This window comes from Electrona antarctica (genome assembly GCF_951216825.1).
Source record: "Electrona antarctica genome assembly, chromosome: 11".
NCBI lineage: Eukaryota > Metazoa > Chordata > Actinopteri > Myctophiformes > Myctophidae > Electrona > Electrona antarctica.
Window position 1 is genome coordinate 38,200,232 of NC_136792.1, and position 15,909 is coordinate 38,216,140.

Sequence of the window (15,909 nt, forward strand, 5' to 3'; positions counted from 1 at the left end):
CTGTGCAATATGCTCACTGCTCACAGAAGAGTCGCAATCAGCTCAGCTGCATAGGCTACTGCAATCATCTTCTGCTATTAATTATGATACGAATACGATGCATAGGCGGGGCCTACAGGATAGTGGGCAGTGGGCACATCCATGTAAAATTGACTATTTTGTCCAAAATGTTATAAATGTAATATTAGGAAAAAATGGTAATGTAAATATTCCTATACATGATGTGAACATGCTGATGTAAACTCAGAATAGTCTGTTCTGCTAATGACAAGGTGATGGCTGACCAAGTGACCATTAGTGTTGTAGAGGTCAGGCAGGGTGGGTCAGTTGTGATGACTGACCAGTGTGGTAAATCTGGTAGTGGCTGATAGCCAGGAGAAGCCGTTCACTAAGGTACCCTGACCCAATTTAAGCTATGAATAAGAAATTCAGCCTGTAAAATAAAGAAGCAAAGAGAACATTGTATATTATAATTATGTCAAAAAAAAAGAAAGTCATAATCATTCACAATATGCACCCCTAGGGTATAAAGTTTTTAATCTCTTCTGAGAAAGAAGTTAATAATCTCTTCTGAGAAAGAAAAAAAGGTGCAGCTATGCAATTATGTAATCAAGCTGATAAAAAGGCTTTAAAGTGTTTCAATTGGCCAGCCAAATGGGTAATCGGTATAGGGACTATAGGCTATATATTATGTAATTATATTGCAGCAAGTGTATCTGTTCATGAGGTAACTGTTCATTCCCAGAAATCATGAAGGTTGATTTGACCTTTGAGACAAATAACTCAACACATGTAGTTCACTGCACTACTTATAGTTATTAATATTAACCCTCTGTCATCATTAAACTTCAATCTTCTTTGCTACAGTTAACTTGTCCGTAAATGCCAAACAATGTAATTAAGATAATAGGAGACACAATTTGACTATAATGCTACATGCAGAATACACCGATGTGATGTCACAGATCACATGACAAGTTCTACACCTCCAGTTCTAGGCTAAACAGAAGGGGGGGGTTATTATTTCCACACTTATAGCAGTGACATAGTTCAATGTTGAAAATGTAAAGTTCCCTGTCCTACAGAAAAAATGCATGTGACCCTGAATTTATAGTCAGCTCCAGGGGTAGCTACTTAAAGCTTGCTAGCAAACAATACTGAAACTGAATTTAGCACATCTGGAAGTGACTATGGCTTTATGGATATGTGTCCTTGTATAAAACTTAATTGAAAAGCATACAGAACAAATGATAATGTTAATCATTCATAAGGTGGTTAAGTAAGCTCAGAAACAATTCACACATTTTAGAAACAAACTGTATTTGCAAAAAGAGGAACATTTGCAAAGTGAATCTTTTTTTGTTTTTACAATATCAGTGAAATTTACAAAAAGAAAATGCTGTGGGTGTAGGTGCTGGAAAACAAAAAATCGGTCAATACTGAAACAGATCGATAAAATCAGCAATAACACAAGGAGGAGAAGAAGAAAAGTCACTATACTATAGGAATAATTCTTTTTTTCGTACATAATTAGATTTTCTGTGTAGGGTGGCTGGTTAGTAGTGGTAACAGCTCAACAATTGAGTGAGACTTTTTTGCGGTGAATTTCACTATTTTTGAATAGAGTATTTCAGGAAGCAAGGGGGAATAGAGGATTTTCAGTGGACATTTTTGACCAGTCATATGTAGATGTTAAATGGGTCCGTTTCATTTAGGTGTTAAATTACTTGCTGTTCTGACAGACATTGTGTATAGCCGGGTTTAATTTGGCAAATTATTAGGATAATTCAATGACTGGCAGTCCATGTTAGCAGTCATCTGACTAAATGGTAAATCATGCTTCATGAAATACCCTCTCAATGCAAGGCATCGTGTGACTGAAAAACAATTGATCAGAGGAAGTAAATCTTTGAGGCACTCAATAACCAATGGAAATTCTGTATTTTTCTGTAAGTGATCTCAACTATATAAAAAAACCTGAGGTACCTTGTCAGGTATAAACAACTGCCACCCTGATAAACAAACATCAAACCAATATTTTTCAAATATCCGAGATGTGTTCAAGTAGGAATGTTGCTCAGGTCTTATGCAGATGTGTAACGCATAACCAAATTGTTCTTTTGTTGTTAACAGTCAGTGTAAAATCACATTGGAATCAGTATCAACTAAGAAACTAATGTGAATGTTAAGGCAGAAACACACACACACCGATGCACAGAAGTACAGCTAAGAACATGTATGCTCAGACCAACTTCTACCTGGTCAGGACATCCAGTACAGTGCCATCAACAGGAATGTAAAGTCACTCACCAGCAGAATGAACAGTTTGCATTTTCACATTAGTGCTAGAAAGTTTCATTCCAAAATGCAATATTCACAATCGAAAAACAAAAAAACAAAACGGATATCTACGATAACAAATGTATTGTTGACATCAGTTAGGCTCCCTGTGGAATATTATTGCAGTTGTTAGCTTTGTTAAGGCCTTTTCTTAAAAAAATAGACATTACTGTATTTTTGAAATATGGAGTAATACATATATTTTATTTGTCCCCAAAATTGGTACAAATGAGTCCTTTTGGAATGAAAAACTAAATTCTGTTGAGTGTTTGCCATCAATAAAAACAGATGACATCGTGTTCTGTGCTTATTGCTACAGTAAGGAAGGAATGCTAAGCATATTTGTCACCTTATGTGCCACCATTAAGCATGAAACTAGGACAAAAAAAAAGTTAAGAAAAAAAGTCCATCTAAATAATTTAAAAAAGGAATTGATCTTCACATTTGGCAGCTTGCTTGTGATAAATTCTCTCCAATGTAAGTACATTGGAAATTAGAGTGACTTATATGCAATAATCTCACAAAACAAATGGACTTAACCTATTAGTGATTGTCAAACAGACCATCATTCAGAATTTCAGATGCTTTGATTTTAAGTTTGAAAGAGTGACATGGGCTACATTTGTCTGTTTTTCTCCAAACCGTCATACAGTATCAGTGTTTATACAGTTCTTGACATACGCAAGTGTTGAATTCAGATACATAATGCATTGTTCATGTTTTCTGACTAGTTAGAACAGAGAATGATAAACGGCAACGTCAATGCAACTATTATCATTTTACATTTTTTAATTGTGGCAGAAAACAGGGCAATTTTTAGTGTTTCAGAGATATTTGTCATGTACTCGAGACACAGCTTGAAACTGGGACAATCCAGGGGGAAAAACAGGACGCCTGGTTGTATCCCTAGTGTTTCTCCTCTCTCCATGCTGTCTGGATAAACATTCTGGAGTGGCCATGATGCAAATCAACTGACTTGAGATGCCAACTGGTTTTAGAGTTAGAATCTCTCCTCTTCCACGGTTACAAAGATCCATGGGGCATTACGTTTGAAAAGTAGTGTAGTGTGCTAAAAGTACAAATGACTCATTGCAATTTAAATTTAAAAGTAAACTAACTGAATCCAAGTTGACCGTATAACCTATAGCTATGCAGGCACTCAACTATGACTATAAGACAGTAGTGCACTATCACACCACACAGAAGAACTTGTGCCTTGGTTGTGAGCTGTGTCGCACACTGAAAATAGCAGATCTCCAAGCTTATGTCATGCTGCAATGCATTGTCAGCTTGTAGATTGGCTAGTTATGGTGTGCGGAATCCAAGTATAAATCACCCATAACAGTATTCATTACACACTGTTGTAGAATTGCATTCTAGCCTGAAGACAATAGCCTGAAGAACAGGATGTACTGCGTTTACAGATTAACCCATTCAAACCGGGAAAGTGTCATTTTACATTTTTGAGTTGGCAATTAAAAAATAGCAGTAGAATTTACTTTCACACAGCAGTTTAAAACCATGTGTAATGTCTGATTACGTTTTGTATGAGGAGCTTATGCAAATAACAGTAAAACATCATGATATAAGATGGCTGGATCAACCAAGTCTATTTTTGATCAAGCACAGCTCTACTGAGAACATGCTTGGTATAAACCAACTTAAGGCTTCATTGTCTTTGGTTGTCATTTGTCCTCGTTAAGGATAATCAATTCACTCTCATTTCAATCAAAACAGGAGGTGGATTAAAAAAAGTCAATTTTCATAAAGTCAAATGACATCCCTGTGCATTGGTAGTGGTAGTTAATTGTATTCTTAGTGGGCATCATGTGCTACAGTATGTATGTACAGTACTGTATTGTATATAGGGACATATACGTTTGCCGACTCCTTGTATTTTTATATTAATTGGATTATAGTAATTGTGGTACTTACAAAAGCTGACATGGGTAAAACCAATCATTCTATAGATTTACACCTGCATTGTACTGTACATTTCTATTGGGGTTAAATGCATTGGCACAGATTAGTAAATTGTTGATCACAGAATAGAAATGGATGCTTTATTGACTTTCAAATGGAGCTGTTGCCCATTTACTCTGGCTTGTTCTGGTATATTGACAAATGATTTTTCAAGGAGAACAGAAAGATTTCAGAGGAATGGAAACTGAAGTCTAGAACTTGGGAGGAAAGTAGTTGCCTTTAACATTATTTCACCTTGTAGTGTAATTGACTACCCACTCCTATCATTGCTACACTGTGCAGCTTAAAAAACAAGCATACTGTTCCACGGTAATGAAACAGTTTTTTACAACTTGACAAGCTGCATAGCAAAAGTTTTTTAGAAAATCCAGAATAGGGTCACAATGTTGATTTTTCCACAGATAGGTTGGGCGCATACAGTGTACACTGTACAGCAAGTGCCAGGACTTTAAGACAATCACAGAAAAGGACTTTATATACTTCTCTGCAATCGACAAATTTTTATCTGACACCATCTGGCCTGTCCTGGTGTGCTAATCCCCACCCATTTGGTACTCCAAACACATTAAATCAAACACTAGGCATTATTTCCAAATACAATACAGCAGAGGGTCATGGCTAAAAGGCCACGTGTGCATTTTCATTGTATGAACACCTGTTGTGGTCAAGAGTTGATCTAGCTGTAACAATGTCTGTATTTTGAAGTGTGTCTGTACGTTCACACACTCCGTAGCACACAGGCTCACATGTGCAGATAAACAAGATTTGGAAAAGGCCATTTATCTGCATGGTTTGGATTTACCAAAAATCGTGGAAATGGTCTCGTCTCGTGTCTAAATGATCACTTAAATTGTGACAGTGTGCAGTGAAGTGAATTTGGATGAATGTGTTATCTGGTGAACATCAGAAGCACAAAAAGAGCCCTTCCTCACATTAGCAACTGATCGATCACTAAAGGTGTTTGCAGACTTGGTGCTTGTACTGGTGGCTAAGAGTATGTGAGAGGATTGAGGAAAGCATAAAGGTAGTTAACATAGAATGAAGACAGAATTACAGTATTAGAGAAGAGGCCAATATCCTTTTTTTTTTCTAACTCTCAGACAAAATGACCTATTTCTGTAGTGTGCCTGGCTGAACCCACTTCATGTCAGTGAGAAGAGTACATGGTGAATGGGAAATAAATTAAGGTGACATGGGATTCAACCTAATACGCGAAAAGTATTACACTAAACTCCAGCAATCTAAAAAAAATAACGCAGTTAAAATAAACAGGGATGTGATTCGTTCCATTTCTTTTTCAGGAGTTCGTGTCTAACTGGAGATGACCCTTTTCTCACTTTCATCTTGTGTTTTTGTATTCTGGATCACGTCGATGTAAATGTCTGTCTCACGGCTCTCTTGACCATGACACCTTAAAACATCGACATTTGAGTTAAAAGCTCAAAGATCTTTCATCTGGACTCTTCTAAAAGTTTACAAATACCCACACAAAATAACAATCAAAAAACAAAGTAAAACGTCTAAATTCCATTTTTCACATGTTGAATCAACCAGGAGTGCAGCTTCTATCTCTCTTCGACAGTGCTTTAAAAAAAATCATTAGATCTCACTGTATAGAGCAGGAAAATAATTAGAAAATAATAAATTCACAAAATAGAGATAATAGAACAACATAACTGATATAACTCTCTATGTTCAGTATTACTTACACAGGAAAATGAAAAGGTTAAAAGAATGAAAAGAATAATCTATTAAAAGATAAATCAACTCCAGTGTTTACCTTGTGAATTAGTGGATGTCTGTTAACGGGAAGCTAGTGTTGCTATGGATACAAAAAGGTCCATATGACTCCTTTCTGAAACCAGTGAGGTTGTCCTTCAGTAGTAAGTTCCGGTTGTCTGGAGATCTGGGGTCTGTTCTTCCAGAGGTCTTTGCACCGTCCAATACAGCTAGATTTGTAGGCCGCTGCATATCGCTGAATCATCAATCATCCATCATCCTGAATCATCCATCATCATCCTATCGGCTTGCAAGCTCTCGGCTCAAATAAACGCATCCAAAGGGATGCAAAGAAACAGTCCAAAGTTCAAATCCAGGTAATGCAAATGGTACATAAGATAGCCATAGGGATCTTTTTCTTCGCTTTCTTTCCAGAAAGGTCTTCGGCAAAAAAGAAAGTTGACCAAAATTAGTTAAAATCAATCAAATAGGCAGCCAGTGGCTTCTCTGTGGATTCCCACCCTGCTTCCCTTCCCACAGTTGGGAGTCGAGTCTGCACAATTGTGTGCGCATTGGGGCAGAGGGACTCCAGAACACACTGTCATCAACAGTGTTGGTAAGTCACACTAACATTTTGTTGAGTGCACACACACACACACACACACGCACACGCACACACACCTCTCGTACAGAGAATACAGACCCCACTGTCAGCAATTGACACAAGATAAAAAATAATCCTAGAACACCCGAGTTTGAAATCTGCACTTCAAGAGCTCGCACTGTACTACTTTTTGTAAGTGTTCTCCTGACTCCACAGAAGGAAATCCCCGCTGACCATCCACATTGCGTTTTGCCACTGCTTCAGCAAAGAGGCGAACACCTCCACTCTCGTGTGTATGCAGGGATTATCTTCTCTTCCGTGTGAGACACTGCCCTCTAGTGTCCGGAGGCCTTGGTGTCAGGGTGGCCAGATCTCATCTCATTCTGTTCTGTCTCATCAGCGGGACGATGCAGGAGGGCGGGCCTGCCTTGCTCAGGAAGGGGTGTTTGAGAAGCTCGTTGGCCGGGGCCCGCTGGGCAGGGTCTCGAACCAACAGCCTGTCCAGGAAGCCCTTGAGGAGAGGAGACACCTGAGAAAGAACGAGTCGGGAGAAGAGAGGAAGAAAGCCCTCCTAATTAGTTGAGAAGAAAGGGAGTTCTTTAACCCATTTTGACCTGAGATCAGATTCTAAAAATGTCTTCTACATCCTGACAGTTTTCTGGAAAAGTTTCTATGTCAGTGGTTCTTTGATTTTTCAAAAATAGCAGACCTACAAGCTCGTAGTGCGCCACTCGGTGGCGCGCTATGAGTTTGTAGATCTGCTATTTTTCAATAGCTAAAGCATAACATAATGCTAACACTAAAAGGGGTTCCCGCCCAAAATGGGTTAAGGCAGGTCCAGTGCGCCACAGGAGTAGGACACGGCGACAGAAAACATGTAAGAACACAGCGGAGCACAGAGCAGCCTTTTTAAGACAAATGCTAATAAGACCTAGCACATCTTTCTCAGTGCCATGATTCTGAGGAAGATGTAGTAACATCCAAGTGTCAGTCTAACTTGTTTTATTAGCACTTTTAATACAAAAGTACCTTTATTAATAAAAAAGTAGTCCAAGCCGTTCCAGTGTTCCATCCAAATGAGTATATGTAAATGTATATATCATTTTAAGATATTATATTATTTTGTAATTAACGTAACTCACTTTACAACTTACGACTCTAAAGAGGGATTTATACTTGCACCAAAAAGTCGTGCACCGAAAATAGCACCAACAAGTCGCAGCACAATGGAAACAATACCCCCCCACCCACCCCGGGGTCTTTTGTGTTATCCTTTTATCCTTAATGTGTTTAATAAAGTATTCAATCAAACAATGAATGAAAAGTGTCTGTGTTCCTCTTGTCGCACCTTGTGTAGGTTCTTGAGTTTTGGTGGTAGGTTGTCTCTGATCATCTTCATGGCTTTGAGTGGCGGCTCGTTGAAGTACGGTGGCTCGCCGTCCACCATCTCAATAACCATGACGCCCAGAGACCAGATGTCCACCTGGACATGAGGAGGAGGAGGGGTGTTGTGTCAGAGTTCAACCATCATGGCTTTCCAAAACACACAGGAAAGTCAGAATGTGGTCTTGTGGGTGAAAACTCTTGTGGGGGTGTGCATGCGTGTGTTACCTCTGGACCATAGGGCAGTCTGGAGATGAGTTCTGGTGCCATCCAATAGGGCGTTCCCACTAGAGACTTTCTCCTCTGTACCTCTTTAGAAACCTGGGCACAGAAGCCAAAGTCTGACAGCTTCACCTGTAGATGGACAGATGGGGGGGCCATGTGTGGAAGGTGGAATAGAGGGAGAGATGGAGTGAGAGAGATGGAGGCAGAAGGAGGTAAGAAATGGTTGAAAGGAGGGTGTGGTGGGAAAGGAGGATGAAATAAGAAGAATAGGGTTGTAAGGAGTTCAAAATGGACAGAGGTAGAGGGGGAGAGAGAGTTTTTCATCAGAAACAGAATCTTTTCTTAGCATCACTAGGACATTATGTGGAATTTTATTCTTATCTTACATTAATAATAATACCAGTAAGATGCTTGACCACTTGACCAGTAAGATGCGCGATCTCGCCCTAAAGGGTGAGGTGCACTGGCCATATATGGAGCGTGTCTTGAGTGTACAGGGTGTCAGATCAACATATGGAATGTCAGAACAGGTCAGCTCCATATATGGAGATCTAAGGGTGGCAGCGGGGGCAGTGTCTAGAGTGTATCCCTGATGATGTCATAATGATGTCACAAGACCTGGGCACAATATATGGGGGCTTTCCCCTTGTATGGGGATTTTAAGTGACAAAAAACACCCTATGTATGGGGATTTTGAGTGACGAAAAACGCACGATTCCATAGTTACCTGCGACCTTTGGTCGCAATTAATACTGAATCGCTGTGAGACTAACTGCTGAGTTTGAGACGAGTTTATTTTATTTCTTAGCACAAGCAAATGTTAATTACAGAAACAAACAAGCAAGTGTGCAGGAGACGTTAGACGCCCAATAGGGCTCATGAAAGAAGCTTCTCCTAAAAGGAAAAGGCGAACAGAACAGACTAATATTATTGCATGTAAACTAAATCAGTGAGGAAAAGCAAAGACCTTCTGAGTGATATTTTTCTCTCTCCAATTGGAGCAATTACGGTAGGTTAAAAGCTGCATATATCTGAGACTCATCTGACTGGTGTGAATCGTGGAACACTGGGTGGGCACCATCTTACATTTCTGAGAAAACCTGTCCTTGCATGGGAAGGTAGCTAGACAGAGCTTACCAGTGTCTGAACTCTTTGAGGTCACTTGCAGACACAAATAGAGAAGAGGAAATGAAAGCGTAAAAACGAGAAATGGAGGATATACACACTATATGCGCACGCAGACAACATACATCTCAAATTTGAATATAGGTAAAAATAAACTGTTAAATGTTGGTCACCATAAGACGATTTTGAGCCTTGCCCCCCCAAAAATTCAAAGACATCTGCTGGTTTTGCCAGGAAATCCTCCTCACATTGCACTTGTATTTTTCTCACTCGCAGATGAGGGAGATTTTACTCTGAAAACCCCCACAAACAGGAAGGTGAAATCTTTCATTACTACATCGCCAGCGTAAATCTGATCTATCTTTAGAAGCGTTAATATTCTAACCGAGATGTATGAAGAAGTCAGAAATGAGGACAGAACATGGCAGTTATGATCAATCTGCACGGAGGCAGCACAGATTCTGAGACAATAAGGACGTTTGTTGGGCTGTAAACCAGGACGTTTACAGGTCCGGGTGGGGCTGAGCAAGGCGTTGCCTAGCAACGGCCGCTGTTTATATAGACAAAAAAAAAGAGTGAGGGGCGCTCTTGTCGTCGTACATCATCCAATAAAAAATGTATATACTCCTTCATGAATTAATTTGTCAACTTATGTTATTATCTGGGTTGTTGGCATAATAGAAAGCACAAATGACAGGTAGTCATTGCATGGTATAAATAGTGCACAGGTTGGTGTGAGAGGAGGAGGTACGGTAAGTGAGCAGTTGTTATCAGATGGATTTGTATCATGCGAGTGTGATAAAGGCAGCAGCTGAACCTCAAACATGCTGAGCTGTTGTACACATATATATATATATACCTGTTAAGAACTATGAGGATTGAATATTGAATAAAGTAGAAGACAGCGTTTCTGATAACTGAGTCACTCAGCATCAGCTGGGTCACTCACAGCTGTTGAGGTTAGGTCTGCTATGAGCTGTAAACGTGACTATGCACTCAGCTGAGAGTCAGTTTGCGGTTACCACTCCACTTCAGAGAACTTCAAATTCAGATTAAATAGAGGCGTGTGTGTGTGTATGAGTGCGTGTGCGTGTGCGTGCATGCGCAGGCTCATTTCCTCTTCCCCTATAGCTCTCACAGTGAAGCCATGTGTTAACCACATGAACACTCACGTCACTATTTTGGGCAGATCATACTTGGTGAAGATTCTGATTAAAATAGGCAGACATTCAGCAAAAAAGGGGTGAAAACTCGATAATAGGCAAACATCAGCTAATTGCCCAACTCAAACCATTAAAGAGTATACTCCGTAAAATCATCAATGGTAATTTAGCCCTTTTGTAATTCAAGAGTGTACCAATGTAACCTTTGTACACTCAGGTATTTACAGTGTAGGCTCCCCTAACATCTCTGTAGAAGACAGTAGACGCTCACAGCAGCATAAGCAGGTGCTGTAGAGATATTGGGGTAGACGGTTGTAGGATGTCTGTTGTTAGTGCTTGGCAGAAACGTGGGGTACAGGGTTGTAGTTTGGAGTGCATTTGGGGTACGACCACAAACGTGGGGTACAGAGTTGTAGTTTGGAGTGCATTTGGGGTACGACCACAAACATGGGGTACAGAGTTGTAGTTTGGAGTGCATTTGGGGTATGACTAGGGTTGGGATTCGGAACTGGGTCCATTTCAGACCCGGTTCCGACATTGCGGATCCGGAGCCGGTTCCATCGTTTTTTTATTAACGGTTCCCCAAACGGTTCTCATCAGTCGTCATTTAGCTCCGCTGTGTCTGCATGCATGCAAGCAGAGCCTGGGGTGACGTCACCCCACCTACATGAGTGAGATACAGTGTTTCCACACTGTGTGGTTATATTAACAGAGAGGGAAATGACTGAGGCTGAGCATGCAAAGTGCAATAAATGCGATGCTATAGTTGCAAAGGTTGTTGCAACTTGTACCACGTCCACATTGAGGAAACATCTCAAAATCAATATGCCTACACGAGTCCACAACTCACGAGAATAATCTAGGCACATCGCGTTTGTGAGCTATGCGGAAAGCCGTGCCAACTCTCCCAGCAGCTCCACAGCTGCCGGGGGACGATCTGATGCAAGGCTGGTTTACTTTCCCCAGGCTAGAAAACTAACGTCTAGAAAACTAACGTCTACTAGTACAGAGCTTTTCATTAGGCGTATTGTACAACTGTTGTTAATGGTGTTAATTTAGAACGCCAATGACTCGACGTCTTTCTGTCTGATATTTTACGAATCACGTTAACTATAGAGCCAAATCAATTTGTCTGCACTTATTTTTACAACTTATAAGCAACTCAACTGCTTTTGATTTGGCTCTAAATTAATCGCGTGACTGTTGAGAGCCCAGCGTTTAGGTGCATATACCTCCATAGATTGATTACTTTATAAACAGTTTGCAGAAAAAAGCACAGGAACGTAGCCTACAGTTCAATACAAGTAAAGGTCTGCTAAGAGGATTTTATAATCCAAGAAAGCACTATGGCTTGTTTCCATTAGGGTAAGGGGTCCTTCATATTAAATTAATCTGAACATTGAAGACAACATTTGTCACCAAAACAATATCATTATTGCAATGTGTACTGTATATTTAATATACAGTACAAATTGCAATATACAGTACAAATTGCAACAATTATATTGTTGTGGTGGCTAGCTGCTGGTGGTGGTGGTGGTGAAGTTTAAATAATAGTGCCACCTCATAATTGTAAAGTGCATTTTCAATAATTTAATTAATGAAATTTGTGTTTATTATGTACTTGGTTAGGTTAGTTATAATATAAGCATAATCTATGTCAGAAAAAAAGGGGGAAAAAAATAATATTAGGATCGGTTAAGGGAACCGTTAGGAACCGGAACCGTTAAAATCCTAACGAATTCCAACCCTAGGTATGACAGAGAATGTTGGGTACAGGGATGTAGTTTGTAGTGCATTTGGGGTGCAGGATTGTAGTTTGGAGTGCATTTGCGGTATAGGGTTGCAGTTTGGAGTGCATTTAGGGTACGGCAGAGAACGTGGGGTACAGGGATGTAGTTTGGATTGCATTAGGGGTACAGGCTTGCCGTTCTGAAAGAGCAGTTGGGGTACATACCCTCCCATCGTGGGTGAGAAGAATGGAGTCACTCTTGATGTCTCTGTGGATCACTCCCTGGGTGTGGAGAACGGACAGAGCCTTCAGGACAGACAGACACACCGTAGCAATCTGCTCCTCATTCATCCTGGAGGGAGGGATATGGAGGGGAGGGGAAAAGTTAAGAAAAATAGATCATTATATACTCAGGGGGATGTCATAAGCAGTGGGATAAAAATAACACCAGTAATGTTATAGGTAGCCAAATACCCATCCATTTGGGGGTTCTTTAGATGAAAATGTTTGAGAACACTGCACTGGCTGAATCACAAGGGACCAGTAGTAGTTTTAACAACAATGGTGAAAACATGAAACGATACTGCCCTCTTGTGGTGGTAACATGCTACACAGTTGCCACACAAGAATGAGATGTAAAGCAGTTTAGAAACAGATCTCCTCTCAAGATGCAGTGTTACTCAGTAATTCTTATACCAGTTGGCTAGACTTCACATCTGCTAAACAATTACAAAAAACAGTGGTACTCAAACTCTTTTTAATTTCAAGGACCACCATAACTCTGGTAGAAATGGAACTAATTTGGTTCCATTTGTACACACTGACTCAAGAGTTACAGACCTGTAAGGGCCCATTTGGAAATGAATACCCTATAGCAGTGGTTTTCAACCCTTTTCATATCAAGGGCCATCATTTATTTGGCATTTGAGCCACAGATCACCATTGAGATTTAGCCTTTCAGATCCAAAACTTAATGAATAGTTTATCGTTGGATAAGATTTTGTCCACAACTCCATGCTGTGTTGATGTGGTACCATTAGGAGAGACAACAGGCAAACGTTGATCAAAATGTCAATTCTTCAGCATTCTCTAATTGTGTGTAGACTTATTGTAAATCTGATGCAGATGTTTAACAATAATTTAACGGTTGAGAGCATATTTCATGTTACGCTCTAGTCTAAACAACTCTCCATATGGCTGGGGACCACCTGGAACGCCCTCGAGGACCACTGGTGGTCCCCGAGGGAATATTAGAAGGGAACCATTAACCCATTTTGGTGTTAGCATTATGTTATGCTTTAGCTATTGAAAAATAGCATATCTACAAGCTCATAGCGCGCCACCGAGTGGCGCGCTATGAGCTTGTAGATCTGCTATTTTTGAAAAATGGTAAAAATGCAGCACAAATCTTTGAATAGGTATATATTCTTTCAGAGTGAACATTTTTTTTATTTCTACTTCAGGTCTGAATGGGTTAAGGAATCGGACCATTGTTAAAATCCCCAAGGATCCCAAGCCTACTCACCTGGTGTGAGTGACGATGTCCGTCAGGGCCCCTCCCTCCAGGAACTCCATGACCACCCAGAGCTCGTCTCCTACCAGGTAGCTGTTGTACATCTCTACCACGTTGTCGTGGTGATAGTCCCGCATGATCACCACCTGTTGGTCACCGTGGTGATGAGCAGCATGTCATCATTATTACAGAACCCATACATTTATGCCACTGCATTGAGTAAAAAAAAGATCCACACTCGTGTGAAGTGAGGGACGCTCTCATCCTCATACAGCACTTTCTGTGTTCAGCCAATCAAATCATCGTTATGGGGTACACACATTGCTCAGCCAATCAAATCATCGCTATGGGGTACACACAAACACACAAAGCTGGGCATAGGAGGGGCTAGTGCCCCTCAAAAAAATGTTACGTCTACTCTACGTCAAGGCATCTTATCTATTAATTCACGAAAAACTGTGTAACTGTGTCTTTTTTCCTGTCCCGGGCATAACTTGCGGTGTGACCGAGCGGCCTAAATCTTGACGTGTGTGTGCCATATGACACGGGGATGTGCAGTGCCGAAACATAATTAAATCACACCAACAGTTTTCGAGGACCCCTATCAATGGAATAATCACTAATAAGATAATTGATAGTTGCAGTCGTAGTTGTGAGATTACAGTGCATAATCTCATACCTCGTTGAAGAGGAGTTCTCTGCGCTGCTGCTTCCTCAGGTCCATCTTTTTGACTGCCACCAGCTTGCCTGTGCTCTTCACTGTGGCGATGCACACTATGCCCGTGGAGCCCTCCCCTATCTTTATGTAGTGGTCCAGGTATGTCCGTGGGTCGCCTGGGTCCACCACCATCTGCAGGGCCGCTCTGAACTGCTCGTGGGACACTCTCTGGGGCTCCCTCTGTGGCGAGCGGCCCTGAGGTGGAGCGGTGGGTCCCGGGGCCGAGGCAGGGGGTCCTTGAGGGGGCCGAGGGGCAGGGATGCCAGGGTGCGGCGTGTGGGGCTGCTGCTGCTGGGAGGGCGCAGGGCCCAGGGTGGGGTGCGACGTGTGGTGGGGGTGCGGGTGGCTCACTGGGGGTTTTGCGGCAGAGGAGCCATGGGTTGAGACGGCCGAGGGTCCGTTTTGAGGCGGGCCTTCGTGGTGCCGGCCAGGCTGGAACAGGGAGAAAAGAGAGCGGTCAAAAGAATCATCCCGATAGCACATACACAGCACAGGGAACAACATCCTTATGGATTTGAACAACAGAACAACATCCTTATGGATTTGTCTATTACCAATTTACCATGCTATCACTCAGAACCACTTACTGTATCACTGGCAGTAAACCTTTAGGGAAAGTAACAACAAGCACAGCTAAACACAAACAAGGTAGTAAACAAAGTGGTAAGAGCTAATCTACCAATTCACTCATCTATCAATTCACCTGCCTTTCTGTCTAGCTAGAATCCCTGCTAGGGTTATATTATGCTGATGTCTACCCCAGGCCCGTCCCAACTCTACACAGCATATGAAATAGCATTTCTCCCAAGACCTTTAATTAGACATTATGGTCATTAAAAACTACACTCAAGAGTGGACGCTCAATAAGACAAAAAAAACGTATCAATAAAAAAAGCACAATAACAAAGTACAATGTGCAAAGTTGCCATATGTTTTTAGATAAATAAATAACATAATAGTAGAACTAGAAAAAGTGCCCCTAAGGGGCACAGGCCAGGTCAGGTTGTGGCATCCTGGTGGCGCTATAATAGGCCAATGTGAAAAGGGTGCCACCTTTGATGGCAATTGTTTTGCAAAAATCCACCTGTTGGTGGCGCTATAACAGGCCAATGTGAAAAGGGTGGGATATATTCCTCAGCCTAGTAGGAAAATGCGTGAAAGATTTCCCGTAAATTGCACGCTGCGTTCATGATTTGAAGCTCTTGAAGTTTGCAGGTCAATCCTGCAAACTTTGAAAGCCAATGTTAGCCAATTAGGATGGAATATGAAATATCGGACAGATCCGTCTTGAGCTCATGACTATAGAGAATCTGTGTAACGATTTGCGGGATTTTGGACAAAATCTGGAGAAGTAATATAAAAAAATGTGTTTTACAAAAGTCTGCCTCCTGGTGGCGCTATAAA

The 15,909-nt window shown here is 41.1% G+C and overlaps 1 protein-coding gene across 2 annotated transcripts in view; it reads right to left on the reverse strand.

Annotated features, from left to right (window-relative positions):
- Positions 1-1,301: 1,301 nt before the first annotated feature.
- Positions 1,302-15,909, reverse strand: part of pak4 (p21 protein (Cdc42/Rac)-activated kinase 4) — a 50,091-nt gene continuing 35,483 nt past the window's right edge. For both annotated transcript variants that reach the window (XM_079515018.1, XM_079515019.1), the window contains exons 6-11: positions 14,467-14,937; positions 13,800-13,933; positions 12,500-12,626; positions 8,258-8,383; positions 7,995-8,129; positions 1,302-7,175 (exon numbers count right to left, since the gene is read on the reverse strand). In XM_079515018.1, the coding sequence (XP_079371144.1) occupies positions 7,020-7,175; positions 7,995-8,129; positions 8,258-8,383; positions 12,500-12,626; positions 13,800-13,933; positions 14,467-14,937 (1,149 nt within the window). In that variant the 3' untranslated portion in view covers positions 1,302-7,019. The remainder of the gene's footprint in view (positions 7,176-7,994; positions 8,130-8,257; positions 8,384-12,499; positions 12,627-13,799; positions 13,934-14,466; positions 14,938-15,909) is intronic.